The sequence below is a fragment of the Spermophilus citellus genome (assembly GCF_964194105.1).
Source record: "Spermophilus citellus genome assembly, chromosome: 2".
Classification (NCBI taxonomy): domain Eukaryota; kingdom Metazoa; phylum Chordata; class Mammalia; order Rodentia; family Sciuridae; genus Spermophilus; species Spermophilus citellus.
In genome coordinates, this window is record NC_138183.1 from 7664606 (window position 1) to 7691597 (window position 26992).

A 26992-nucleotide genomic window follows, 5' to 3' on the forward strand; every position below is an offset into this window, starting at 1 on the left:
TATAAATTTATTGCCCACACTTCTGGAAGCTGGAAAGTCCAAGATGAAGACACCAGCAGGGTCAGTGTCTGGCCAGTTCCCCATGGTTGGCACTGTGCAGGTGTCCTCGCCATAATGGAATGAGCGGAAGGCAAAAAAGGTCTGACTAGTTCCCTGGAGCCCCTTCACGAGTACTAATTCCATTCATGAGAGGTGGTTTAATTGCCTCCTCAAATTCTCACCTCTTAACACTGTCACGCTGGGTATTAAGTTCCTGCTTATAGATTTTGGGGGACACATACATTCAATCCGTAGCAATAGTCAGCATTCTGCCCCTTTATCTGGCCTTCAGGGGAGGATGAGGGCGAGACTCAGATCAGGAAGCAGTCAAGGAAGAGAAAAGCCAGGGAAGGAGCAGAGAGAAAGGTGGGGGAGGAGCAGGGCTGGTATAGAGGATTGGGTTGGATGCAATCAGGGACAGGCTGGGGCTGAGAGATAGTTAGGGATGGGGCCTCAGGCCCAGACTGAACTCCCCTTTCCCTTATTTAGCCCCGAGATTCACTCAGACTTGAGTCTAGGTCTTCATCCTGCTCAGCTACAGCTTGTTCCTCTGCCCTGAGGCCCCGTGGGCATTAAGCAGATGGCCCAGTGCTGGAATGAATTGAGAGGCACCACAGGGACCAAGGGCAGTGAGGCAGAACCAGCACTGTACAGCAAGCCAAGAGCTGTCTTGGTCAAGAGGACAAAAAGAGAAGAAATTTGCCTTGGCAGACAAACTGGGCATTGGGTTTCCTTCCTAGATTTAGTAAAGGATAAAGCATCCTATCCTAGGGTGGAGCAGCTGCTGGGTGGGCAAAAAATAGGGGTGTCTCAGGCATCAGTCTCATATCAATCTCACCAGCCTCTCCCCATTCATTTTTCCCCCACTTAATTCAAACACATCTCAATGCAAGAGATATCTTTCATTATTCCTGCATTGCAAGTGGGAAAACTCAAATTGGAGAAGGCAAAGAGAGGTGATGGTTGATGGTTCTCCTGCTCCCCAGCAGTGCTGTGGCTGCAACAGGCTGTAAAACAGGTCACACCAACAAAGCCAGGTGGCTAGGGACACGGATCAGTGCCTCCAGCTAAGCCAAGCCAGTCAAGCTCCATTAGGTCCCTCTCAAAGTCTTGATCTCCCTAGGGGATAAAGGAAATAGCTGGAACAAATCTCAAATGGGCGACATCCCTGAATCTGCCTGTTTCCCATTTTGTAAAAGGTGCTCTCGATTCTCCAGTGTTGCGGTTCCCAGAGACCAGTTGGCCCAGCACCTCGGACACGGTGCCTACAACTCAGTGTCCATGGGAATACTGGGAGGATTCTTCGAGCTCTTCCAGGTCCCTGTCCTGGCTCCAATTCTTTCTGGGAAAGCAAAGCAGCCCCTGAGTCACCTGCTTCTCCTAAGCCACTGTCCTCGCCTTGGGCTCCCATCTCCACCCGCATGCCCAGACTCCATGGGGGCCGGACATTGAGGCCTCAGGTCCCAAGGTAGAGGCAATGGCAGAACCCTAGGCAGAGGGGGTGGAAGGCGGAGACGGAGCGGGGCGGAGCCCGAGCACGCCCCGCCCCTCCGGATCTCCGCCCGTCTCCGCCAGCCACGCCCCTCCGGGCCGCCAGGTGGGGCCTTCCCAGGGCTGCCCCCCGAGAAGCCTAGGCGGTGGAGGCTCGGGCGCTCAGCCTGGGTGAGCGAGCCCGGCGGAGAGGCGCGGCAACCCAGACTCCTGCTCTGCCCCATCCTGCCCGGGGGCCTCCGGGTCGGCCAGCCGGCGCTGCGCGTGGCTGCCTGAGACACGTGGTTTCCTAGGCCCCGCTTTGGGTTTGGAAAAGTTTATGGTTTGGGTTACCGCAGAGGTGTACTCGGGAGGGCAGAAAGAGCTCGAATCGCCGCCACCTCGGGTCGGGCCCCCACCGCGGCCTTCACTGAAGCCGGGGCCCTTTCCTTGATGGTCGTTAGGATTCAATCTCTTTCGAATGGGTGCACACTGCAGAAGAGGCTAACCACGTATCGCAGGCTGTCGCACCGCTCGGAAGCCACGCAGCACGCCGAGTGGCCGAGCCGCGGCTGGCACGCAGGTACGCGCCGATCACCGCCGACACCTGTTGCAGACGCACCCTCGGAAGCCAGAGGCCTTGAGTCGCTTCCAGACACCCCCGGGTGTACTTCTGCGGCTCTGGTTGGCACACACGGCTAATCCGAATAGGGCTGCCGGTCCCAGCTCGGCGTCACCATCACCCTAGGCAACCCGCCGGGCTTCCGGAACCCGGCCCTTTAAGGAGAGCCCGAGCCTGCGCGTCTTGGTTTCGCGCGCCCGCCCGTGGCCTCGGAGGAACGAACATGGCCCAGGCGGCGCGGGCGGCTGGGGCGGCTCGGGCGCTGTGGCCCGGTCGGTGCGCGTTGGCAGAGAGGCTGGGCGGCCGCCCCTGGCCACCATTCCTCGCGCAGAGCCGGGCGGGCTTCGCGGGGGCTGCTGGTGGCCCGGGCACCCCTGCCGCCGCCGCCCGCAAGGGGAGCCCGCGGCTACTGGGGGCGGCGGCGCTAGCCCTGGGGGGCGCCCTGGGGCTGTACCACACCGCACGGTGGCACCTGCGCGCCCAGGACCTCCGCGCCGAGCGCTCAGCCGCCCAGGTAAGGCCTGGCTGGTCTGTGGATGGAGATTCTGGGATCAGCGACGAAACTAGACTCCTGGGAACCAGTGGGGTCGGGAGTCGCCTCCTCCGCCTGCTTGTGACCTTGGGCTAGCGACTCGGCCTTAGGTGTCAACCGGCAGCCTCCTCATCTGTAAAATGGGGACGCGACTGCTGCTTACTAGCCCAGAACTGTGTGTATTTCTCATGAAATCGTTGTGTCCGAAGCAGCAGCACTTTCATGGAACTAGTGACCCTTTGACTCCAAGCCCTGAAATGAAGGTGTCCCTCCAGCCGGGTGGTGACTCAGCCACCCTTGAGAGCTTGTAGGCTGCACCACTACAGCCCCCTCATGCGGATGCCCCTTTCCTGACCCGGGGTGGGGAGTGGATTAGGCGTAGCACCCTGCCCACCTGTGTCCAATCCCGGGTTTCCCCTGTGAACCCAACCCTGAGGGAGGTGGTCCTGGTGGCCCTGGTCAGCCCTCCCCCTTGCAGAATTGAGATGGATCAACTGAGTTGTGCTGGCCTGGGTACCAAATAGCTCTGTCCCCTCACCCAGAGGTCCCTGGGGTTGGTGCACTGCCGCTGGAGAGAGGCACAGCCTGGGACCGTCCTTTGGGACTGGAGGGAGACCATCAATGTCTGCACAGTGTTGGGCAGAGACACTGGAGGGTTCTTCTAAGCAGACCGTCCACAGGTGCTGGCCCTGCCCTGAGGCCTGCCAGCTGACGGCCTACACCTGGGCCATCCGCCAGGGCAGCCCCTTCCCTGCCTGCCACCCTGTTCTCTCCGTATTCTCAGGGTCAACTCAAAAGACTCCCTGGGAAAGGTGTCTGCCCAGGTGGGGCCTGGGCAGGGGTGCCAGGCCTCAGAAGCCCCTCCTCTGCTCCCCCTCAGCTCTCCTTGTCCAGCCGCCTGCAGCTGACCCTGTACCAGTACAAGACATGTCCCTTCTGCAGCAAAGTCCGTGCCTTCCTGGACTTCCACGCCCTACCTTACGAGGTGGTGGAGGTGAACCCTGTGCGCCGGACTGAGATCAAATTCTCCTCATACAGGAAGGTGCCCATCTTGGTGGCCCAGGACGGAGACAGCTTGGTGAGCCTCAGGGACTCCCCACCTCGCTCTGTCTTGGGTTGACTCTGGCCCTGTGGTGCATGGCTGGGCCCAGACACAGGGGTCCCTGGCTCCTGCCCCCACCATTAGCCACACTTGGTTGCCCTGAGGCAGAATGAGGGCCTGAGGGAAGGGAGGGCCAAGCTCAGGGGGCTTTGGTTTTGGGGACCAGTCCTTGAGGATGGATAAACAGGGTTCAGGTCCCACACAACCAGTTCACTCATAGCCCTGGTGTCAGTGTTTTTAGGAGCCAGTGGGTCCTACTGGTGCCAGCCAGAACCTTTGATCCAAACCTCCTCTTCTCTTTCAGCAACAACTGAACGATTCCTCTGTCATTATCAGTGCCCTCAAAACCTACTTGGTGTCTGGGTAAGGAGTCCCTGGGAAGCCCAGGTAGGCGGGATGGGGCTGCTGCTGAGATTTCCAGAATGGGCCAGTGTTGTCCTCCCCTGAGACCTCTGTCAGGGACGTGCTCCTGGTGTCTAACCCAAATCCTTTTTGCTTCATGAGGGTGAAGAGCCTTTATGGGTCAGTCCTGGCTCCAGCTGGGCTGGGTGAGGCTGGGTTGGTGGGCCAGGGTCAGGAGAAGGAAGGAGCTGGTGAGAATGTGGCTCTCTCTCACAGGCAGCCCCTAGAAGAGGTCATCACCTATTACCCACCCATGAAGTCTATGAATGACCAGGGCAAGGAGGTGACCGAGTTCTGCAACAAGTACTGGCTCATGCTGGATGAGAAGGAGGCCCAGCGCATGTATGGTGGCAAGGAGGCGAGGACGTGAGTGGGACCAGGGCCTCCTGGGGTAGTGGTGAGGACACACTGACTGTGTGGGAGAGCGTGGGAGGCCACCACCCCGGGAGTGTGGGCAGGCTGTGGGGAGCCTTCCGCTCCTGCACTCCAGGCCCTGGCTCGGGAAGTCCACTTGCCCTGATGTCCTTCTTGGGCCTGCAGGGAGGAGATGAAGTGGCGGCAGTGGGCGGACGACTGGCTGGTGCACCTCATCTCGCCCAACGTGTACCGCACGCCGGCCGAGGCCCTGGCCTCCTTCGACTACATCGTCCGTGAGGGCAAGTTCGGGGCCCTGGAGGGCGCCATGGCCAAGTACGCGGGCGCAGCCGCCATGTACCTCATCAGCAAGCGCCTCAAGAGCAGGTGATGGCGTGTGCATGTGCCCCGAGGCATGACCCTCTGTGTGCTGGTCCCGTTAACCCCTGGGGAGGATGGTGGGAGATGGGGCCCAGAGGAGGCCAGGCAGGATGGAGCCCAGAGGAGGCAAGGCGGGACGGGGGCCACTGGAGGCAAGGCAGGACGGGTCCAGCACGCCTGATCCCCTTGGGGACTGAAGCCAGGGCTCTGCCTCATGCCTTCCTCCGCTCCTGTACTCGGGGTGAGTCACTGCCCCTTACCCCATCTGGGACATCTCTGCAGGTGCCTCCCGTCATGTGGGGGCCTCCCTGCTCACCCAGCCTTCCCACTCCCCAGAGGAGGCCCCGCTTCCACCTGGGCCAGGGAGCGTCCTCCTGATGGGACCCCCTGCTCCTGCCAGGCACCACCTCCGGGACGACGTGCGGGAGGACCTCTACGAGGCGGCGAACAAGTGGGTGGCAGCAGTTGGCGGAGACCGGCCCTTCATGGGGGGCCAGACGCCCAACCTCGCTGACCTGGTGGGTGTAGTGCTGGCGGGCATTGCCCAGATGAGGCCTTGGGGTGGGGGACTGGAAGGAAAGCCCAGGCCATGGCTGTGACCACCCAGGGGCAGCTGTGTGCCCCCGCTCAGGTGCAGAGACCCAGCTCAGAGTGGCCTAAGGGAAAAGCCGACTACAAGGAACTGTCCTGTTCCCATAACTGACAAGTCCAGGGGAGGGGTGGGTTTTAGGCCTGGCTGGATCCAGGGGCCCAAGGGCAGCATCAGGGCCGAGACTGTCCCCATCATCGTCTCAACCCTGCCTTCCCTGGGGTTGGTCAGCCTTGGGTAGGTCTGGGTGGGACTCCAGGCTTCCACCTGGCAAAGTCTTACTGCCTGGCTTCAGTGGCAGCTCTGAAGCAGTCCTGCAAGGCTGGGCTGGCCCCGTGGTGGAGCGCGCCTGGCACGCAAGGCCCGGGGTCGAGCCCAGCCACCAAAACAAGGAAGAGCAAAGCAGGTCAACAGCCAGAGTGGCCTGGGCCTTAGAATGGAGTCCTGGGATCTCCTCCCCAAATCTCAGGCCCTGAGAGCCAGGAGGACATTTTCCCCAGGGAGACTGGAGGCGGACTCCTGCCTAGAAGGAGCAGGCGACAGCCATCCTGTGCATCTCATTCAAGCCCCATGCGCAAAGTTGACCCTTCAGTGGGTCACGAGGTCTGAGTGGGGATGTGACAGGCCCCGGGCACACAGCTGGCAGAGGAGCAGACAGGTCTGGGTGCTCCCTGGGGCCGCTGTGCCCATCTGGACCGGCCTCAGGTCCGTTGTCCCCACCCCAGGCAGTGTACGGCGTGCTGCGGGTGATGGAGGGTCTGGAGGCCTTTGACGACCTGATGCGGCACACGCACATCCAGCCCTGGTACCTGCGGGTGGAGAAGGCCATTGCCGAGGCCCCCCCAGTGCACTGAGTGGCCCCGCCCGGCGGCGGAGGGTAGCAGCAGAGGAGGCCAGCTGCTGGGAACCGGGGCCTGGCCAGGCCCTGCAACGCTGTGTGTGCTGGGAGTGGCGGGGGTGTCTACCCGTGTCCGCCTCCCCAGCCTCGGACTCCTGAATGCCTGTAGGGCCTGGGTACTGGGCAGGGCCCGGGCTGGATCTCCCCATGACACCCGAGGGTCACAGGCTATGGAGAGCCCACCCCTCCTCCTCCCTCCTGCTCCCACCAGGCCCAGGTCCAGTCCTCCATCCTGGACCTCTTGCCCTCAGCCTTCTGGTGAGTTTCTTGGTGGCTGTCCTGGGGCCACACCCTGAGGGTGGGGTCAGCCTGGCTCCCACTGTGGATGCAGGCGGAGGCCAGTCCAGAAGAGTCCCCTCCCCAGGCCCCAGGTTCCGCGGTTCCCAGGTGCTGCCTGGGACTGTTGGCACGTTTGCAATAAAAAAAAGTTTGCTGCTCCCCTGTGTAGTTGTGTCCTGAGGTCCGTGTGGCCAGAGCCAGGGCCAAGTCACAGCAGTAACTGCCGTTGGTCTAGTGTCTGCAGTCGGTGGGAGCCAGGTGGCTCACTGCCATGGAGTGACCCCAGCCTCCGTTCTTCATCTGTGAAATGGGTGCAGTAGCCCTGCTCACCGGAGAGTTGTGGGCGTTCAGTTGACAAGATATAGCGGGGCACACAGCAGGAGGCCAGCTCAGAGCAGGGTCCAAGTCCAGATGACCGGGTGGTTCAAACGTGGTCCTCAGAGGCGCACTTTAGAGGTGACCTCTCTGGCTGTCAGCTGTAGACTGGGGCAGGGTCTGTAGCCAGTGTCTTCCAGAGCAAGGGGGGGATTGTGGAGGGTCCCACCCTGAGCAGTGCACCCGGTGGGGTTCCTGCTCCCCAGGTGCCATTGAGAAGCGTGGCCTGCCAAGGGGGCCTCCAGAGGGCGGCCAGTGAGCTGAACTCTGGGCCCTCTGATGAGGGTGGACTGGGCAGCCCCCAGACCCTCTTGGGAAAGTCTTAAGATTTTACTTTATTAGTATTTTTAGAACGAAAATAGCATGTTCCTCATAATCACTGAAATCACAGGAGGTGGCGGGAGCCACCCTGGAGCCTGGCCTGTTTCCCCGGCGGGCATTCTGGGTCTACTTGTCATCACGTGTCACTGTCTTGCCCTTCAGGGCCACCCAGTACTCCCTTTTGGGACACACCACAGGCCACTCGCCCTGCCCCTGCCCCCTCTGGGGCGTTGAGTGCCAGGCCCCCAGGCTGCGGGAGGAGGGAGAGGCGCCAGCCCAGAGCCAGGCCGGCCTGGCTACTCCTCCCTCTGCATCCCCCCATCGCCCCCCACCTCTCACTTCCCTTCTCTTCAGACAGGCTATTTCTGCCCCTTTCAGATCCTGTCCAGGGTTGTCCCCTGGTACATCTCTGGCACCAGGAGGCTGATTGGCCTCTGTCAGTCCCAAACTCTCCCAAAGTGGGCGTCTGGTGTGCCCCTCTTGTGATAAGCTGTCCACCTAGTGTCCACGACACCGTGGCCACGGGAGTGTCCCTGCTGTGCGCCCTGCTCTCGCTTCTCTTCTCGTGCACACCAAGCCCTGGCTGCCAGACAGTGCCTCTGTCTGTCTACAAGACTTGGAAATCACATTTTCTCTCATCTTCCCATTGCGTGGAAAGCAGCCCGGTTGGGTTAGTGGGGAGCCATGTGGGGGGGCCATGCTGGGAGGCAGTGGCTCCTGGGGGCTTTTCTACCACCACCACCCCCCGCTCTGGGTGGGGAGGTGCTGGCATCTGTGGTGTTCCAACTGTGCTAGTCAGATCCGATCCCTGGTTCCCTGTGACTGGCATTAGAGAATGGCTGGTCAGCCCACGGCCACCACAGGGCACCAACAGGGCCCAGCATCTTCCCGCAGTAACACCCGACACACACACCAGAGGGGACCTTTTATAAATGCGGCTTGGTAGTTTCCTTGGAGTTTTTCCTGTAGCCACCAGAGGGCGCTAGAGTCTGCAGCACCCTGCAGTAAACAGGACCCGGGCTGCCCCTGGTGGCCAATTCCGGGTCCACTCCCTGGGCAACCTTCATTGGTCAGGGACTCTATTTGCCCAGGCTCTGAAGATGAGCAAGTAGGAAAAAAACACATCTCCAAGATAAAAGTCCCCAAGTCAGGAACTCTTACTCCATATTTTACATGCTCAGGTCACATGTCTCTTGTCTTTTGGGGGGCGTACTGGGGATTGAACTCGGGCACTTGACCACTGAGCCACATCCCCAGCCCTATTTTGTATTTTATTTGGAGGCAGGGTCTGAGTTGCTTAGCACTTCGCCATTGCTGAGGCTGGCTTTGAACTTGCGATCCTCCTGCCTCAGCCTCCCAGGCCGCTGGTATTACAGGCATGCGCCACTGCGTCTGGCACATGTCCTTTAGTGGCATAGGCCTGAGTTGGGACCCTGCCACTGCTAGCTGACTTTGGACAAGCCCCTTCCCTCCTGTGAAATGCATGAGTAAACCTCCTTGGTGTTGGTGAGGTCAGGGCTGGGGGGTGTTTGGAAGATGACATGTGAAGGCATTCAACAGCTGGTGGGTGCACTTCTGCCTCAGAAGAACACATTTCCCACTGTATTTCTGGTCAGGGTCAAGAGCAGCAGGAAGTGAGAACACAAGATCCCTTCTCCCTGGAAGCCAGGGAATCCCTGGGGACGAAAGCCCATGAGAATTCTGGTTTGCTTGTTTTCATTTGATTATGCAAATAATGTATATTGTAAAGAAATACAAATGGTTGATAAAAAGTTGATGCAAAATATTCACGGTCCATCTAGCCACTTTTGACATTTTGGGATATACAATTTTCTAGATTATTATTATTTTTTTTTCGATGGGGGAAGGATACTGGGGATTGAACTCAGGGGCACTCGACCACTGAGCCACATCCCTAGCCCTATTTTGTATTTTGTTAGAGACAGGGTCTCACTGAGTTGCTTAGTGCCTCACTAAATTGCTGAGGCTGGCTTTGAACTCTCGATCCTCCTGCCTCTGCCTTCTGAGTCGCTGGGATTACAGGTGTGCGCTACTGTGCCGGCTAGATTATTCTTTACGTAGCTCACATATCCTGCACACAAACACACATCTACTGTATATTAAGTATATACATGCAGCAGTCAATGAGGCCTAATTTGTGGCAACCCACTGTTTCAAATGCTTTCCAGGTGTTACTTCATTTAATCCTAAAAGATCCCTGAGATTGGGTCAAACATGCCCATTTTACGTATAAGGAAACTGAGGCACCAGAGGATGGAGTCATTTGCTTTGTGTGGTACAGTTAATTAAGGGGCAGAGGCAGCAGTGAGACCCAGATCTGCTGGCATCAGTTTCTGTGATCTTTTTTTTCCTGGTGCTGGGGATGGAACCCAGGGTCTTGCTCACACTGGGCCTGCACTGTCCCGCTGAGCCACACCTGGCCCTGTGCTGAAGTCTCTAGATTACAAACATATTCCAGGAGGTGGCTGTCCCCACCAATTCTAATGGCAGTACAGTTTTGCAGCTATTTCTTACTGCATTTAACCAGTCCAACAGGAAGGATGCTGATGGTGAGGTGAGTGAGGGGGACAGCGTGGCCCGAATACATCCACACCCTACTCCCTGCGTCATCCTTTCTGCAGGGAAGGGGCTTGTAATGTGACTAAAATGCCTTCAGAGATGGGGAGATTATCCAGATGGCCCCTGAATATAATCACAGGTGTCCCCAGACAAGGGAGGGGTGGGGGGACTTGATGCAGAAGAGATGGGGTGGCAGAAGCACAGCAGCTGGAAGGGCAGGAACGGGTCAAAAGGAACACAGAAACCTCCAGAAGCAGGAAGGGGCAGGGAACTGGACCCCCACGCCCAGCTCCAGAGCCTCCAGAAGAAACCCAGCCTGTGACCCTTGTGTTTCAGTCAGTGAAACTCACGTGACTTCTCGGGCTTTTTCCAGAACTGTGAGAGACTGCACCTGTCCCTGCATTTGTAGCAGCTGCCACTGTGAGACACTAACACAAATGCTATAAGCCAGGTGGAGTCAAGAGAATGGGCCAGCAGAGGATGAGGGTTAAGGCTGGGCCAGCTCCCTCTCCCCCTTGGCTGTTCAGAGATGATGGCCCCTCGGGGCCAAGGGCTGCCTGATGCGTGATAGCAAATGACCAAGGCACTCCCTCCTTGGCCTCTGCTCTCCTGGCCAGCCTATATCAAGAAGCCAAAAGCAGGAGGCGGTGGTTAACCTGGGGCCGTCGTCTCTGGCTCAGTTTACTCCTGCTCTACCTGCAGTGGCCCCCCACCTAGCCCTGGTGACCTCTCCAGCCACCAGCACCTGCCACTCTGGGCTAGTTGGTGCTTGGGGGCAGGGGCCAAGGTCCACTCTGGGCAACTGGGCCCCAACCCCAGCTCCTCCTCTTCCCACCCTTCCCCTACATTCCAACCCGCTCAGACCAGTGAGGTCTGGATTGTGGGCAGCCAGCAGCCAGCCTCCCCGGAGAGCAGGGCTGGGGCCACACGCTGGTCTGAAGCTCAGCTTAACTTTGATCCTTCCTATGAAGCTGGACAGCCCTCCCCCCTCAGAGCTGTAAGGAAGGTTCTGTGCCCATCTTGCTAATGAACAAACTGAGGTTTACCATGGAAAGCTAGCCTAGAGGCTCAGGGCACTGAGAACAGCAGAGAATGTGGCCCACAGAGACCCTCAGGCCCAGGAGGAGGGAGCAGCTAAGAGCCCAAGCGATGAAAGGGACAGGAGAGGCCAAATCCTAGGTAAGGTGGGTGTGAAGGCCTTGTGAAGGTGACAGGAGCTCAGACAGGACAAAGGGACAGAGGAAATGAGCTTGCCGCAGGGAGGCTGGCCTGAGCAGGCTACGTGCATCAACCACCTGTAGTGTCCCCAGAGTTGGCCTCAGTGCTGAGGAGCCCTGGCCTCTAGCGCAGGGGGTTGAGGATGGATGAGTGGGGGCAGGTGGGAGGCTGGACAGCAGTTTGCCAAGACCCGAGAGCTGGGGCATGACGAAGGCCTATCACCTTGGTATCAGGCACAGGAAGCCAATGTTGGCCGCTGCAGCCATGCCCTGGTGTCCTTGGCTCATGGACACACCCCTCCAGCCTCCCAGGCCAGTCTCTCCTCCATGGATCTATGTCCTACATTCCCTCTTCTTGAAGGCCACTGATCACTGGATTTAGGGGCCCTCCTAATCCAGAATGAACTCACCCTAAACTGACTGTATCTGCAGTGATCCTGTTTCCAAGTAAGGCTATCTTCTGAGGTTCTGGGGGAGACACAAATTTTAGGGGGACACTATTCATCCATGCCCAGGACCAGTCCCTGAGCTGTGGCTCCCCTCCCCTAGCAGGCCTGGCCTCTGATGTCCAGGGCCATCAGGATGCTGTGGACAGTCACTTAATGAACGCCTCATGGAGCCTCGTGTACGCCACCTGCTGAAGACAAGCACATTTCTGAGTAGCCCAAGAGAGGTTTTGAGGGGCCTGAAACTTGAAGCACTTTGGAGTCCTTGTGTAAGGCCAGCCCCAGTAACTCAGACTGTCACCAAATAAAATAAAAAGGGCCAGATGGAGTCAGTGACAGAGCACCCCGAGCACACACAAGGCTTGGGTTCAACCTGTTTTGCAGAAGGAAAGTGAACGCTCATTTGAGAAAGGCCATTTTCCCAGCACACCAGGGCCTTGGGGACCACCCAGGCCGCCTCTGTGCAGGTAAGCCCACCTCTGGTCGGGGCGGGCAGATGCCAGAGACCCTGGAAGCCACAAAGGGTACTTTTATATACAGGTGAGAAGGGAGACACTTCTCCCCCACGACCTCTCCCTCCAAGGCAGCCACCACCCTGGAGACAACCGAGGGGCACTCAGGGCCTAGCGCTCTTGCTCGGGGGTCTGGATTCTCGGTGCTGTAAGGTTCATCCTGTTGTTGCCCGTAGTTTCTGCAATTCATTCCCATGTACTGCCCAGTGGCGTCCCTCAATGGACGCAGACAGAGGTCTTGGATCTCTCCTCCTGCTGTAGGGCGTTTGCGGCTCCCAGTTTCTGGCTGCTATGAATGAACATGCTGTCAGCCAGACACAGGGTTTTGGGGAAAAGTGGGTACTACTTAGGGGAAAGCTGGGTCACAAGAAAAATGTCTGACTTTACTGGAAACAAAGTTCCCTCAAACGCTTCACACTTGACCTTGCCATCAGCGGAGGCTCTAGTTGCTGCAGATTCTCCATCAACTTGGGTGCTGCGGACTAACTAGTTATTCTACCTGCACGGACTGCTTCCCACTTGGTTTTGCTGACAATGAATGGCACTAAGTCCCTTCCTGGCTCTTTGGCCAGTCACCTTCCTTTGTGAAGTGCCCATTTTTATCTGGGCCATATTTTCCAGTCCGAGTTACAGATGCTCAGTTGGATGAGAAACTGCAGGGTCTCTCCCAGCTGGTGGCTTGTCTCCTCATGGAGGGTTGAGTGACATGAACCAAGACTAGGTTGTACAAGGGTCCCTCCAGTGCAGCTTGGATTGCAGAGTGGAGGGAAGCCTGGGAGACAAGTTTAGGAACTTTGGAAAAGGCCCAGGTAAGAAATGACACTGCCTCTGACCATGAGCAGCGGTGGACACTGTGAGGTCAGACTCCAGATATATTTGAAGGTATCACTGACAGGATTTGCTGATTGATGGGACTGAAGTCACTGGAGGAAGGGAGTGTGCTTGCTGAGATGAAGACAGGCAGGTTTGGAAGAAGAGCTGGGAAGGAGCCTGCCCTGGACACGAGACGCTCGAGATGACCGTCAGCTGAGGCTGAGTTCGTAGCTGGACGGCTGAACCTGGAGCTGGCTCATGTATAAAACGGGGATCACCTGAGCACAGCTACTGAAAGTCATCTCCAGCAAGATGAGTGACAGCGACCAGATGGGTAAGGAGAGGCCTGAGGCTGCTCGGCCCTCCAGGCCCTGCAGCAGCTGAAAGCTGGAAAGAGGGCCTAGCCACCCGGGAGGCTGGTGGTGTCTGGAGGCCACGCTTAGAGGGCACTCCAAGCAGGAGGGAGTGACACCGTCCGAGATGGCTAAGCAGGAGAGCACTGAGGAAGGAGCCCCAGAAGAGGTAACCGAGCACTGGTGCCTCCTCAGAACACCCCAAATCAAAAACCACATCAAAAGGGAGTGTTTCCATGGAGCCAAGAGGGGAAGCAGCCCAGGCCCTGGGTGGGAAATGAAAGGATTCAGTTTCTAACATGTGACCCTCCCTGTAGTGACAGGAACCAGACTGAGTTCTCAGAGGGTCACTGGCTTGGATCAGCATGAAAGGTCGAGGGAGGCAAGGAAATCAAGAAAACCCTGGCTCCGTCAGCAGCTTTGAAACAACTTTATTAGAAGGCTGTTTTGAATGACAACTTCCAATTCTTTAATCTGCTTTTTGACAAATTCCAGTTATAACTATATATATATGACAATTTTTGCATTGATCTTTGCATCCTATTTAAATTGTCCTCATCAGGCCATTCTGGGGAATGGAGGTGCAAATGTCAAGTGGCCAGCTGACCAGCATTACCAAGCAAGGGCAGCTGGGGGCTGCGAGGGAGGGGCCCACTTCCGGGCTGGGGTGGGGAAATGGCCACCCTGTCCTCCAGCCCTACCCCCTTGTCACAAGCTCACGATGAGCGGCATCTCACTACCCTGTCATTCAAAAAGGATGAAATAAAGAACTCCTCCCTGTCCAGGCAAGGTTGGTACTGTCACCCACCCATGGTCGGGATTTTTCCCCTTGCCCCTCCCCCTCCAGGTCTCAGGCCTCCTGGGGACAAGCTGCCGACCCGCTAAGGGGTGCATTCTCCATAGTTGGGGCTTCTCCCCTCGACTTCCTGTCTCCAGTCCTGAGAGGAATTTCTTTGGACAGACCAGACAGGACGCTGGTGTGGGCCCAGGAAGGTCACTCCCGAGGCCCTTCCCTCTCTCCCCCACCCCCACCAGGTGGAGATGGAAAGGTACAATCAACCAGGAACATAAATATGAATAAAAAATGAACTTGAAAATGATGAGCTATTAATTAAACAAATCTATAAAAATAGGACATAACTCTGTTCAAATAAATACAAAATAAATAGGCTCCAAGCAGTGTGCTGTGTCGCATCAGTGGAATGTGAGCTGGTCCCACCTCACCCCCGCTGGGATGGACACGAATCCCTGGGGGGTCAGCAGACCTCGCGCAGTCCAGCCACCCACTCCCCATCTTCCTTGGGGAGCAAGGAACAGGGCACTGCCCAACCTGCCTCTCCAAGACCCTCCCCAGCAGCACAGGACCAGGGCCTTCCGCCCATCCCTCAGCAGGGCGGATACAGGGCAGAAACTCTGCTCTTGACAATAAAACATGACTGGGCACTGTCCTTATGCCACAGAGTGGGGACGAGGAGTTCGGTTTTGGTGCCAGTCCTGACAGTCTGGGCCAGCTCAGAGCACAAGACCCAGGCACAGAAGCCAGGGGACTGCAGGTCAAGCACGAGCTCCCCAGTCACGCTGCAGACCAGGCAGCGCATGCGCCCAGGCGCCCTCTGAGAGAGCTCAGAAACCCAAGCGGGACCCCCCACCTTCCCGGGCCACGCCCTGTGCTGACAAAGCAGGTCGGAGGTGGGTCTGAGAGGCAGGCAGTCACCTCTCATGGCTGGGAGTGGGCTGGTGGCCCTACTCCTACCACGGCGAATCAGGGGGAGGGACGCAAAACAGGCACAGGAACACTCAGTGGGCCAGCGGCAGGGCCGGGCTGTGGGGACGAGATGGAAGAGCAAAGCTATCCCCAAGCTCGCTATGCGGCAGGCGCTGCAGGAAACGTCCTGTGCCTAGGCGCATGGGCCCAGGTCCTGCTGACCCCTGGACCCTGAGGAAACCCAGGGACCCTCCCTGGAACGGTCACGAGGGTCTGCAGGTCAGCAGGACAAGCCGAGGCCTGCCAGTCTCCCCGCCCCTCCCTGCGCACTTCCAGGTTTCACAGCTTGGCTTAAGTCAGCTTAGTGTTGTCGGCACATTCACAGAATGAGATGGCTGGACACCCTGGCTGCAGCCAGGGTCAGCGAGTCCACCTGCCCTCGGGTCACCGTGACTGCACCCCCAGAGTGATCTTAAGGTTCTCGTACACCACGTAGCTGATGCTCACGGCTGGAATCACCTTCATGAAGTTGGGGGCTAGTCCCCGATACAGCCCAAAGGCCCCTTCGGTCCTCAGGATCTGTCTGAAAAGGCTGCTCATGGTCACCTCAGGAGCGCCCTCGATGGAGGCTGCAGAGAGAGGCCAACAGTCAGCTGTCTTCTGTTGGCCCTCCCAACCTGCCTGGGAGACAGGGACTGGTCTGGGACTGGGCTTACCTTGTGCCTGCATCCGAGTCCTGACCAGGGCCAGTGGGTAGCTGGCCAGCTGGCCACAGGTGCTGGATATGGTGCCGCAGGCCAGGAGCACGAACACACCGGGGTCTGCGCTGTTCACCGCGTAGCGCTGCAGCCAGGCGTTCTTGAGCGTCTGTGGAGGGAGGAACGGGTTGAGCCCGGAGACAGCTGGCATGGAGTCGACCGTGGGGCAATCACTGGACCCACGCCGAGATGTTCCTATCACGCAGGATCCACAAGGCTGTGTGGCCTGGGCCTGACCAAGTTCCTGGCCAGCCTGACCCTTCTTTCACTATGGATTCTGGCTGGGACAAAGCAGGGACGAGGCAGAGGGAGACCCTTCCCCACACAGCCCCCGCTGCAGTGTCCTCAGCCTGTGAACCGCTGAGGCACAGCCGCTGGCAGGGTGACAGGAGTAAAGAGGTGAGACTGCCTCCTGTCCTAACCGCCCTGGGGTCCACCAGGGAGACAGCAGGGGAGGGCATGTCGGAGGCAGGGGTGGAACCTTTTGCCTGCTCCTGGAACAGAAGCCCTCTAGGGCCTCACCTCATAGACGGCTAGGTCGATGCCCGCATAGGGGATGATCCCCAGCATGTTGGGGACGTAGCCTTTGTAGAAGGCAGCCACCCCCTCTCTGGCCAGGATCCTCCTGGCGCAGTCCAGCATGCCCGAGTACTGGCCTGTCTTCCTCAGGGCCATCCGGGTCTTTAGAACCTGCAACAGGAGTGGTGGGACATGAGCACGACCCTCCTGTCCCCCCATCATGTGCACTATGACATGCCCCCGTCCAGGCATCCTCTTACCTCCATAGGGTAGATGCTGCTCTGGGCAATGGCCCCGGCCAAGGAACCTGCCACAAGCCTCTCATGGATTCTTAGCGTTTCCTGGTCGCTACCAACAAGACGCTTGATCTAGAATAGGGAGAAAACAAACCAATGTACCCAGAGAGCACAGCTCCTACTGCTCCCCCAGCCCTTCCGCACAGAGCTGTTCAGATGTGCCTGAGGCTGGTGGCCCTGACCCATATTTTAAGCTGCCTAGAAATGGAAGAAACTGGCCCAAAGTGAACTGGCAGCAGAGCCAGGCCCAGATCTCCTGCCACCCCTTGCTGTGCCCTGGGTACAATGACTGGCTCCAGATTCAGGGATCACAGACTAGGTAACCTAGTCCCTATGCAGATGCTCGCCGACCGGGCCCTTACCTGCTCGTAAGCCATGAATTTGATGGCCGACTCAGGGGCAATTTTGAGGACATTGATGCCATTGCCCCGCCAGAGTGACTTGGCCCCTCCCTCTCGAATCATCTGCGTGAATCCACCCACGATGCACATGTTGTTGCTGCGGGAGGCGTGCACCTGAGGGGGACAAGTAATGAGTGGGACTGGGTGGAGCAGGGGCGGCCTGTCTACCGGGGGAGCCTCTTCCCTACTGGGAATCTGAAGAGCAGCTTGGTACCATGAGACTCAAGTGTGACTAATTCTGGTTTAGACTCAGCTAAAGTTTACACCCTCACAAGGACTATTTTTTCTTTTTGTGCAGTACTGACGATGGCACCAGAGCCAGGTGCGTGCCAGGCAAGAGCTCTACCACTGAGCCGTGGTCTGCCCACGAGGAATACTTTTTAAAAATTAAAAACATGGGGCTGGGGATGTGGCTCAAGCGGTAGCGCACTCGCCTGGCATGCGTGCGGCCCGGGTTCGATCCTCAGCACCACATACCAACAAAGATGTTGTGTCCGCCGAGAACTAAAAATAAATATTAAAAATTCTCTCTCTCTCTCTCTCTCTCTCCTCTCTCACTCTCTCTTTAAAAAAAAATAAAATAAAAAACAAACAACAAAACCCCATCGAGCTTTTGTTCATGGAAAATGTTCAAACATATATATCTCAAAGTAGAGAAAATTCCACGGCGTGCCTCCATCGAGCACGCTCAGCTCACACTAGGCCCCTCTACTCCCCTCTCATTGACACCAGTCCTCTACTCCCCTCTCAGTGACACCAGGTCCTCTAATCCCCTCTCAGTCACACTGGACCCCTCTACTCCCCTCAGTCACAGGGGGCCCCTCTACTCTCCTTGCTCATCCCGGGGCTGGCTCCAGATTCAGGGATCATAGACTAGGTCCCTCCCACGCACCACGCCCTCTCACCCAAGGGCTGCTCTAATCTCTAGACATTCCTGGAAATTCTGTTAAACCTGTGAGGCAATTGTTCAAGCCCTGTATTTTCACTGAGGTCCTGGGAGGTGAAGTGCACATCAAGGGCACAGGGCTGGGAGGGAGGGGGTTGGAATGTGAGCCCAGGGCTAGCATTTCTTTTCCTGGACCACTCCAGTCCCCAGAGTTCTGGAGGTCGAGGGAAATCTCAGTTAGCCGTAATGCTCACAGGGGGACCAGGGGGGGTCAAGGGGCGGGGAGGGTGCCCTTTCTGAGAGGGCCCCAGGCATGAAAAGTGCCAGATGCAAGCCAGTGGACAGAGGGTGATCAGCTGCTGTTCAGAGAGACATCAAAGTCCACCAGAGTGTCCCCATTTCACAATTCTTCCCTTGACATCAGTGAGCTTATCTCTGCCCTGTGGACGTGGAGCTGCACACCCAGCCAAGGTAAGGTGCTTCTTCCAACTGGCACCTGGGTCAGGTGAGGATCTGCTTGCCCCCTGCCCCCCCATGGATGAGCTGAAGGGAATCAGCTCCTGCCACACCAGGTGTCACTAGCCTCATTGGTCCCCTTAAGCTGCTGTAAGGTGATGCCTGGCTTAAGGGCCTGAGATAAAATTAGATCAGCTATACACGAAATGTCACCTAGGCCGGGATCTGCTGGGACTTGGTCTAAGAAGTAATTCCAATCTGACTTACTACTGAGCCACAGCAAGGATCCAGCCAGGGGAAGGAGAAACTAACCGACCCATAAACCCCAGGGTGAAGAATCAGGTGTGGGCCACTGTCCTGCTCACCTGCATGAGCACCTTCAGTCTGTCCAGCGGGGCCGTGCAGGTTCTGGAAACGGCCCCTGCCCCACCTCCTGCCACCAGGTGTCTCCACCACATCCCTGTCTGCCTCTCCTCCACAGTGAACTCGTCAGGTACCGTCAGATTCTCACCCACATCAAAGATCTGTGAGAAAGACCAGCAGAGTTCACCAGCTTGGCTCAAGACACAGCCATCGCCCACCATTCCGAGTGGCGATGGCGCAGGGGACCACGTGAACCATGAGAATGTGGCGAATCTGGGTAGGAGGCACACTGGGGCTCTTCCCTGTCACTCTGTGAACTTGGCAAAGGTCTCCGCTTGCCCATGGCTCCCAGGTAGACAACTGAGGCGAGCACAGCTGGACGGGACCAGTTACATAACCTTTGGACAGCACTTCTCACCCGCTAAAAGGGACTTCTGTGGGGATCCCAGGCTGACAGGGTTGAAAGATCACATCAGGGGTAAAAATCCTTCTGAACCCTGATGTGTAACTAGATCACGCTGGCAGAACATTGTGTAAGGCCTCAGCAAACAGGCTGCGGACTGTACTCTGGGTAGCACCTGGGTTGGTTTGAGCCAGTCCTGCTCTGACCCAGGCTGCAGCCCGAGATAGGAGCCGGCTGCACTGAAGCTGAACTCGGGAGCCGGACTCACTTTCATCCAGCAAGCCCTGGCCTGGCCCGTGGTCCAGGGTGGACAGGACCACACTCTAGGCAGGACTGGCTGGAGGGACAAAGCAAGTGGTAAGGGGTCTGGTCTTGGGCAGGGGGGTCAGCACAGATCCATATCTACTTGGGACCACACTGACGGGTACAGGGCCATGTGCCAGCTGCTGTGGGGACGTGCTCATTTTGCTACAGAGAAGCCACACCAAAGAATAGGGAAGCAGGGTGCACGCAAGAGCGGTCTGTGTCCTCCACAGCGTCACTCCCCCCCCCCCAGGATGATCACGTGGCTTTGGGAGAGGAAGGAGCATCAAGAAAGGAAATGTCTGAAATGCACCTTGATGCCACAGGTGGCATTTGGGGACAGAGGGGACTCCCAGATAAGGTAACTGTACCTGGGGGACAACTGGGTTGTATGGGTTGCTGGTGTGTGAGAAACCAGGAGGGGGCGGGTATGGCTGGCTCTACTGGGCTGACAGTGGAGGGGACAGTACCGCTGCTGAAGAGGGGGCATGGGGGAGCCCACTCTACTGGGGACGAAAGACAGCTGGTGCTGGGCAGAGGACCTGTGGGGATAGCAGAGGAAGTCCCCTGGTGGGAGGGCCTCACCGTGGAGTGCTTCCAGTACAGGATGATCTCGGGAATGTTCTCCACGGGGTGCAGCAGGTGGTAGTCCCTCCACTCGTTCCAGTCAATGGTCATTGTGCCGTTCTTGTCCATGCTGCGAGACAGAAGCCACCCCTGTGTGATCACACCCCATCTGCCAGCGCATATCCACCTCCAGGCACGCTGAGGCAGGAGCAGAGGGTTCCTCATGCCCTTGAGAAAGGGCTGAGGAGCTCCACGGCCCACCGTGCCTGGCCCACAGCACCCCGCACCCATCAGGCACGGAAGCTAAGGAAGGAGACGGTCGTGGGGCAACATGGATACTTACTAGGTGACAGGGCCCCAGAAATGGCCCGTGCGTATTCTGACAGACAGACAAAGGAGGAAGCAGAGGAGAGAGGAGAAACACACATATAAGTGCTCTGAGCAGCCGTCAGTGCGGCAAGCACACACCCACAGCGCGACGGCCAACACGACGCAGCAGAGCCCCCCAGCAACAGGCCCCAGGAGCACGAGGAACGAGGGCTGCTCCTGTGGCCCAGCTTTCAGCCTCAGGAGTTGGGAAAGACAGCCAGGAGAAGCGAGGTCCTGGGCTACGTCCTCTGGCTTCCCAGAGCCTCTGCCCGCCAGGGAGCTCTTTCGGAGCAGCCTGAAGAGAAGTCTCCCCAGGTCAAGGCCAGTCAAGCCCCATCTCCTCCAGCGCGGGCAGAGAACATGTTCAAGGGACGCCTTTCACAACTTGAAATTCCCCCCAACTAGTCTTTGCGCTTCATGGGTCACAATGAATGGGGGAAATTCCAGGTGATCCGTGATTCTCAAAGGGGAGCTGCCTGGGCGGGCTACTCAGCCATCCTCTGCAACCGCGAGCCAAGCTCTCTGGACAGTGCACAGCCCCGCGGCTGCCTAAGCCAACCAGAGGCTGCCGGGCACTCACCTCTTGAGAATCTTTTCTGCCTGTTGCTCGGAGATCTTGACTCCCAGGTCCCTCAGGGACTGCATGATCTCCTGTGCATCGATTCGTCCTATAACGACAAGGGCCATGGGCACAGGCTGGCCAGGTGGTGGGGTCAGGGATGGCCAGCTGGGATTTGCAAGTCAAGCTCACCATCATTTTTTTTGTCCAAACTTTTGAACACCAGCCTCAGTTTCTTCTCATGGTCTTGAAGGTAATGGACGAACTCTTCAAAGTCCAGCTGCCCATCCAGGTCTTTGTCACCAGCTTGCACAATTTTCTAGAAGACAAAAGTAAGATTTTTAATTTTAGCTCATGCTTCAGCCTTTCCTTGGCTCATGGGGCCCTTCCCCAGGAAGTGATTCCACTCATCTAAACCAGCGTCACCCCAGAGACCCAAGATGCCTTTGTCTACCTCCATAGCCACCACAGAGATTTCCTCATACGTTGGAGCCACCACTTAGATCCTAGGGGCTCATCTTGTTTGCCTGACGAGCAAAGAGTCCCCAAGAGGCATCCTTCAGATAGAGGCCAACGGGCCAGCCTGGGGTCTGTTCCTCCCAAGAATTCTTGAGACAAGCCTGTCACACAGCCTGGGTCAGCTGCTTGGCACCCCTACAGCTTGGCCCCTAGTACCAGGCCTCAGCCCTGAGTTCCCTGCCAACAGGTGGCTGGCTCTGGAATCCAAATTCCCTCAGGAACTCTGAGGCTTTGCTCTTTTTACCTGCCCCTCCCTCTCCACCAGTGGCATTGGCCCAAGAACAATTTGGTGGCCAGGGTGAAGGTACGGAGCAATGCCCGCTCGGCAGAAACTCTGCCAGGGACACTCTGGAGGTGGCAGAAGACACAGGAACCAAGCAAGGGTGACTATTCTTGGGCATGGGCTCTTGATGGCACTGCCAGTCCCTGGTTTCAGGGATATCAGATGATATAACCAACCCCCGCTCTCCTAACCAGGCGCTGAAAACCAGACTAGCTCTAATAATTGTTTAGGGGCCTAGGAGGCCTTTAAGAGACCCTGTTCCTTGGCTGTGAAGTTCCAAGACTCCGCACCTGTCTCTGTACTGGATGTTCAGCAACTGGAATTTCTCCACAAAAAAAGCAATCCTTTCCTGGAGCTTCCCGCTGCCACTAAATTGCTAAATGCTACTGAAGCCTCTCCAACAGCTCTCAGAGGCAGGGTCTATCATTCCCCCATGTTACAGAGCAGGAGTTCAGAGAGGCAAAGCATTTACTTGAAGTCACACAGCCAGGAACATGATGGGCAGATTCAAGCTGGGCCTGTTGGGCTTCTTAGCCACCTCCCTACAGGTTAATGTCAAGAAGGTGGAGGCAAACTTGAGTCACTCCAATTCAGCAACACCCAGAATGTAGAACTAATAATCTCCTGAAAACAGTTATGTCTCCTTGTGTCCCTGATTCTCCCAAAGAGAAATCCATTCATTCTCCATAAATCAATACAGGTCTCAAGTCTTTTGAGTCTGCTGGGGTCTAGGAATCGGTGGACCACTGGTTAGCCTGTGCTCTCACAGAGTGCCATCATGGTCTCCCTCTCAGATGTCCTGAGCCCCTGATGGGTGTGAGGCCTGGGCACACACCCTGTGATCGCTAGAGCAGTGCATGCAGCACAGCTGGAAAGCAGGACAGCCGTAGGTGGGTACTTCCTCTGCCATCTGGGGTTACGTTCGCTCCTGCTGACTTTGGGCTCTCACACAAGAGTGACAGAAACTCTGCATGGGGCTCCAATTTCCAGCAGGAATAGGCCTATAGCCTACGTGCCATTTAAGGAGGAGCTGAACATTATGCACAGAACCTGGTCCCCAAGCTGCCTGCTACCAGAATGACCCATGCACTTCACTGTGCTGGGTGGCCTGGGATACAGACAACTCAAAACTGTGCTCATTGTAGCCAATTTAAAAACATTCTCAAAGAGCTTGCTTCTGCCTCAAAACACTGGCCTACCTTGTCTCCTTCCTAGGACATGCACCTCCTCATGCCACCAGAAGCACTGAGGGACAGCATGAGATCCGATAAAGCCCAGGAGGCAAGCGACCCCCTACACCCTATAGCTTAGACTCAGGCTCTCTCAGCTGCTGCCTTGCTCCTCCGGGACATCGGAGATTCTAGAAGGCACGAAAGCTCCCTCCCCACCCCTCTGTACCCAGGGCACAGTGCTGCCAGCTCCAGCCTCACAGGGGCATGGTCAGCTCTTCTCTGTGGCAAAGTCCCCAAGTTATGAGCCTCCAAAGAGAAGCCTCTAGGCCTCTCCCCTCACATCCTTGCTGGCCTCCACCCCCAGTCCAGAGAAGCAGCCCGCAGCAGCTGGCCAGCGCCAGCTTCTCCCCAGCTCTGTACCTCTCAGGAAGCTCCAGCTTAGCCAAAGGGACTCTCCCACAAGATTCCCACAAGGGCCTCCCTAGAATTCCAGACTTCCTTGGAAGTCAAGAGAAAACCAGCCACTCCAGCCACAGCCACAAGACATCACACCTCCCACATTACAGACATTCTTTCTGGAAGGCAGGGCGGGTGCAGTTCAGCCCACCAGCCCACTCTGGTGTCAAGGCCACTCTCCCATTCACTCAACAAAGGCCACCACCACACAGACCTGCTTCCACTGGCGGTAGGTGGAGAACTCCTGAGAAGGAATAAAGACGCTGAGTTTGAAGATGGACTTCAGCTCAGCGGGAAGCCCCTTGGACTCAAAGTACTGGAACTCAGTCTGGGCCTCCCCGATGAGTGGCACATACAGGCACAGGCAGAGCATGCTGGCAGACGGTGCTCAGCTGCCCCTGAAGCAAGTGCTGGCAGCGTCCAGAATGGGGAATGCTGCATCCCGGGGAAACTCACACACAAGATATGCCAGTGCTCAGCTGCCATTGGCTGCTCAAGCCCTGCCCTTTTACTTAATTGAAAAAAATCCACCCACTCCAAGTCTAGCCAGCAGCCAATGAGCACAGGCCCGTGACAGTGGCATCAGGTTGCTTAAGTGCAGAGGAGCAAAGATCAGGACTGACGTCACCGTTTCCTGTATTAACTCCTGGAAAGGAGGACCCTCCCCAAACAAACCTTCACCCCTGGCTGCAAATCCTTCCCAAGAACAAATAGGCTACAGTCAGTCTTCATGCAAGGTCCCCAAATGCGTCACTCTATGCAACATGTCCCTTCCCCTAGTAAATCATTCCCATCAAATATCAGTGAAGGTAGAGACAGAATCAATACCTGCAGGGGCCACTGTAGCTACAGGATAGGAGACTGACAGCCAGGTCGCCGGCCACACTAGACACAGACCCTCCTTGAGCCCGCTCATACCACAGGGCAGGGGTGGGGCTGCCTGACTAGCCAAGCCCTGCCCTTGGGTTCTGGCTGACTTCTGCTCAGAGGGCCACCAGCCCTACACAGCCCCCGGTACCCACAGCCTGAACACTTTCCGGCCATCTGCAACATAAGCACTTAGGAACCAACCCGTGAGCCTACAGGCTTTTCCAGGGATGCCAGGAGCACCAAGGAGCTGACATGATGGGACCAGGAAAGGAGAACACTGCAGAGTCCAGAGGTCCTGCTGAATGACTTCCCAGGAATATCATATCCAAGGTACTACGGGACGCACAGTCTCCAATGCTCATGTCCACTCAGAACTCCGGCAAGCTTGGTATGGTGGTAGCTTTCAGGCCCAGAACTTTGCTATTCAATATGCAGACCTTCTAAAACTCAGTTCCTCAGTGGTATGTCCATACTACAAGTGCTAGATCGCCAATGTATGGTCACAGGGCATTTCCATTATCAAAGAAACTTACACCAGGCTACCCAGATTTAGAAAGATGCTTTCAGAAAGAGAAACATCTCAGGTCCTGGAAAGACCTGGTATAGAGGATGATCTCCCAGGCCAGCCTACCCTCTCCACTCTGTTCTCTCCCCGCAGATCCGTGCTGCAGAGGAAGAGACCATGTCACCAGGATGAGAATGAGACTGGCCCCACCCTCGTTCCTTCTACAGTGTACCACTTCCTAATATAGACTGCATCTTCCCACGACAGGAATGGATAAAAGTGGATAGCTGTCATTTGAGGATCAGCAAAACTAAAAGGACTTCCCAACTCACTGCGAAACTTTGTTAAGAACCTGGAAGAAGGGCTGGGGACATGGCTCAGTGCAGAGCACCTGCCTAACATGTGGCAGGCCCTGGGTTCCAACTCCAGCACCACCAAAACCCAAACCAAGAACCTCTGGAGAGGATTCTGGAATAAGATGCTGATCTTCTGCAGAACCCTGTGAAGCAGATTATAACAAAGAAAAGGACGTCCTCCTAAGACAGGCCTGACGACTGGCCTATAAAAGCAGGCCACAGACTGCACCGGGACCAATCTGATTATCCAGACAGATTCCTGTACAACCTGCACTAACGCCATGACACTCAGGTGGCCCTTCAGCTGCTCAGGGCAGAATGTTCTGCTCTGGAGCTATTTGAACACACCTCTTATCTCTTCAGTTGGAGTCCTTGGAGGCAGAAGGCTACTGGTCTCCCTGCCGGCACTGCCTGTGCCTGGATCCCAGGAGGGGCTTCACTGGCGGCTCCTGAACAGAGGGAGCATGCTCTGAGGCCCCAGGAAACACACACAGAGCCACTCACCTCACAGACCTGTTTTTCTGGGCATCTGCAAATAGAGCTGTCAGGGCATTTTTTCCAACTGAACAACACCAGGTATTATTTATTTCAAAGGAAGCTCACATTTATAAATAAATAAAATTGGATCTTAATATGCTAGTCTTCCTTTGTTAAATTATTTATGGTCACATCTGAGTGAAGATAAGTTACACAGACCTATTGAAGTATCTCATTTTAGTGAAGACTATGTATTTCAATATAAAAGAAAAATGACTAGGGCTGGGGTTGTGGCTCAGAGGTAGAGTACTCGCCTAACATGTGTGAGGTACCACATAAAAATAAAATAAAATAAAGGCATAAAAATAAATGTTAAAAAAAAAAAAGAAATGATTAGGGCTGGGAATATGGCGCAGTGGTAGAATGCTTGCCTAGCATGCACAAGGTACAGGTGCTACCAAGAAAAGAAGAGAAGAAGAAAAGAAAATATTGACTCAATTGACTGAATAATTAAGTTAAACTAGATATATCTGTTTCCTAATAAAGTTTAGTTTTCAAATAATTTTAATAAGCAGAACTGTGCCATTGGGGTTTATGATGTACAAAATGAATCTGAGAAGAGATCTGAAAACTATACTAAATAAAAGAAGAGCCTGTGGTTTATATTGTAAGGCAATTATTTTTTTTTTTTAAAAGAGAGAGAGAGAGAGAGAGAGAGAGAGAATTTTTAAATATTTATTTATTTTTTTAGTTTTCGGCAGACACAACATCTTTGTATGTGGTGCTGAGGCTCAAACCCAGGTCGCACGCATGCCAGGTGAGCGCGCTACCGCTTGAGCCACATCCCCAGCCCTTGTAAGGCAATTATTAAAGTAAATCAAATTAGAACCACTGTTTTCTAGAAAAGAAGGAAAGATGGTGCCGTGGATACACCTGTAATCCCAGGGACTTGGGAGGCTCGGGCAGGAGAATCCCAAATTTGAAGCCAGCACACGCAACATGGTAAGACCCTGTCTCAATAAAAAGGCAGGCGGGAAGTGGAGGCTGGAGATGTAACTGAATGGTAAAGCACCCCCCAGGGTTCAATCCTCAGTACCCCCCCAAAAAAAGAATCTCCATTATAACAAAGTTTGTTACTCTTCACAAACTTATAGTTTAACAGTTTCAGGGGACCAGGAAAGTTTCTAAAATGTTCTGCATGTACCCTTCAATATGTCATTTTACAAGGCTAACATCAATTCTATTCCAACAGGAGTTTTCATTTTGCTATGCTGGGCTTGCACCCAGGGCCTCAAGTATGTGAGGCAAGGGCTCTACCCTGAGCCCTGCTCCCTATCCTGGCTTATTTACTTAAATTCCATCCTACTGAATTTCACAGGTAATTCAGAAATCCATCTGCACACAAAAGCTGGGGATTCTTCCCAAATGAGCCAATGTCTAACTGCCCAGTGTCCAAGGCAATAGCTCTACCACCGGATCTGCAA

The 26992-nt window shown here is 55.9% G+C and overlaps 2 protein-coding genes across 10 annotated transcripts in view; one reads left to right on the forward strand and one right to left on the reverse strand.

The window, feature by feature from the left end:
• The first annotated feature begins 2327 nt into the window (after positions 1–2327).
• Positions 2328–6832, forward strand: PTGES2 (prostaglandin E synthase 2). Of its 3 annotated transcripts, none has more exons than XM_081280861.1 (7): positions 2328–2645; positions 3448–3741; positions 4070–4128; positions 4384–4533; positions 4708–4908; positions 5239–5420; positions 6217–6356. In XM_081280861.1, exons 1-6 carry the CDS (start codon positions 2355–2357, stop codon positions 5414–5416), a joined length of 1173 nt encoding a protein of 390 aa, XP_081136987.1. In that variant the 5' UTR covers positions 2328–2354; the 3' UTR covers positions 5417–5420; positions 6217–6356. The 3 variants fall into 3 exon arrangements, with proteins under 3 accessions (XP_081136987.1, XP_081136988.1, XP_081136989.1); XM_081280862.1 differs by having other exon boundaries at positions 2333–2645; positions 3544–3741; positions 5303–5420; positions 6217–6832; XM_081280863.1 differs by having other exon boundaries at positions 2335–2645; positions 5303–5420; positions 6217–6832.
• Positions 6833–13699: 6867 nt separating this feature from the next.
• The window catches only part of SLC25A25 (solute carrier family 25 member 25), a 35268-nt gene continuing 21975 nt past the window's right edge, over positions 13700–26992 (reverse strand). For 2 of the 7 annotated variants that reach the window (XM_081280854.1, XM_081280856.1), the window contains exons 2-11: positions 21063–21189; positions 20892–20979; positions 20286–20321; positions 19961–20072; positions 18672–18830; positions 16926–17078; positions 16528–16635; positions 16271–16438; positions 15707–15857; positions 13700–15619 (exon numbers count right to left, since the gene is read on the reverse strand). In XM_081280854.1, the coding sequence (XP_081136980.1) occupies positions 15435–15619; positions 15707–15857; positions 16271–16438; positions 16528–16635; positions 16926–17078; positions 18672–18830; positions 19961–20072; positions 20286–20321; positions 20892–20979; positions 21063–21189 (1287 nt within the window). In that variant the 3' untranslated portion in view covers positions 13700–15434. Of the gene's footprint in view, positions 15620–15706; positions 15858–16270; positions 16439–16527; positions 16636–16925; positions 17079–18671; positions 18831–19960; positions 20073–20285; positions 20322–20891; positions 20980–21062; positions 21190–23514; positions 23773–26992 lie in introns of those variants that run through there. The other 5 variants (XM_081280855.1, XM_081280857.1, XM_081280858.1 and 2 more) reach the window with 4 other exon arrangements.

What these genes read in the sequence shown, in the direction of transcription:
- PTGES2 (XM_081280863.1), top strand. Translation starts at nt 2,355, where the DNA reads ATGGCCCAGGCGGCGCGGGCGGCTGGGGCGGCTCGGGCGCTGTGGCCC. An exon ending in CCCAGGACGGAGACAGCTTG is followed by an intron (nt 3,742 to 4,069) that starts GTGAGCCTCAGG and finishes CTTCTCTTTCAG; the next exon opens with CAACAACTGAACGATTCCTC. An exon ending in AGCAAGCGCCTCAAGAGCAG is followed by an intron (nt 4,909 to 5,302) that starts GTGATGGCGTGT and finishes TGCTCCTGCCAG; the next exon opens with GCACCACCTCCGGGACGACG.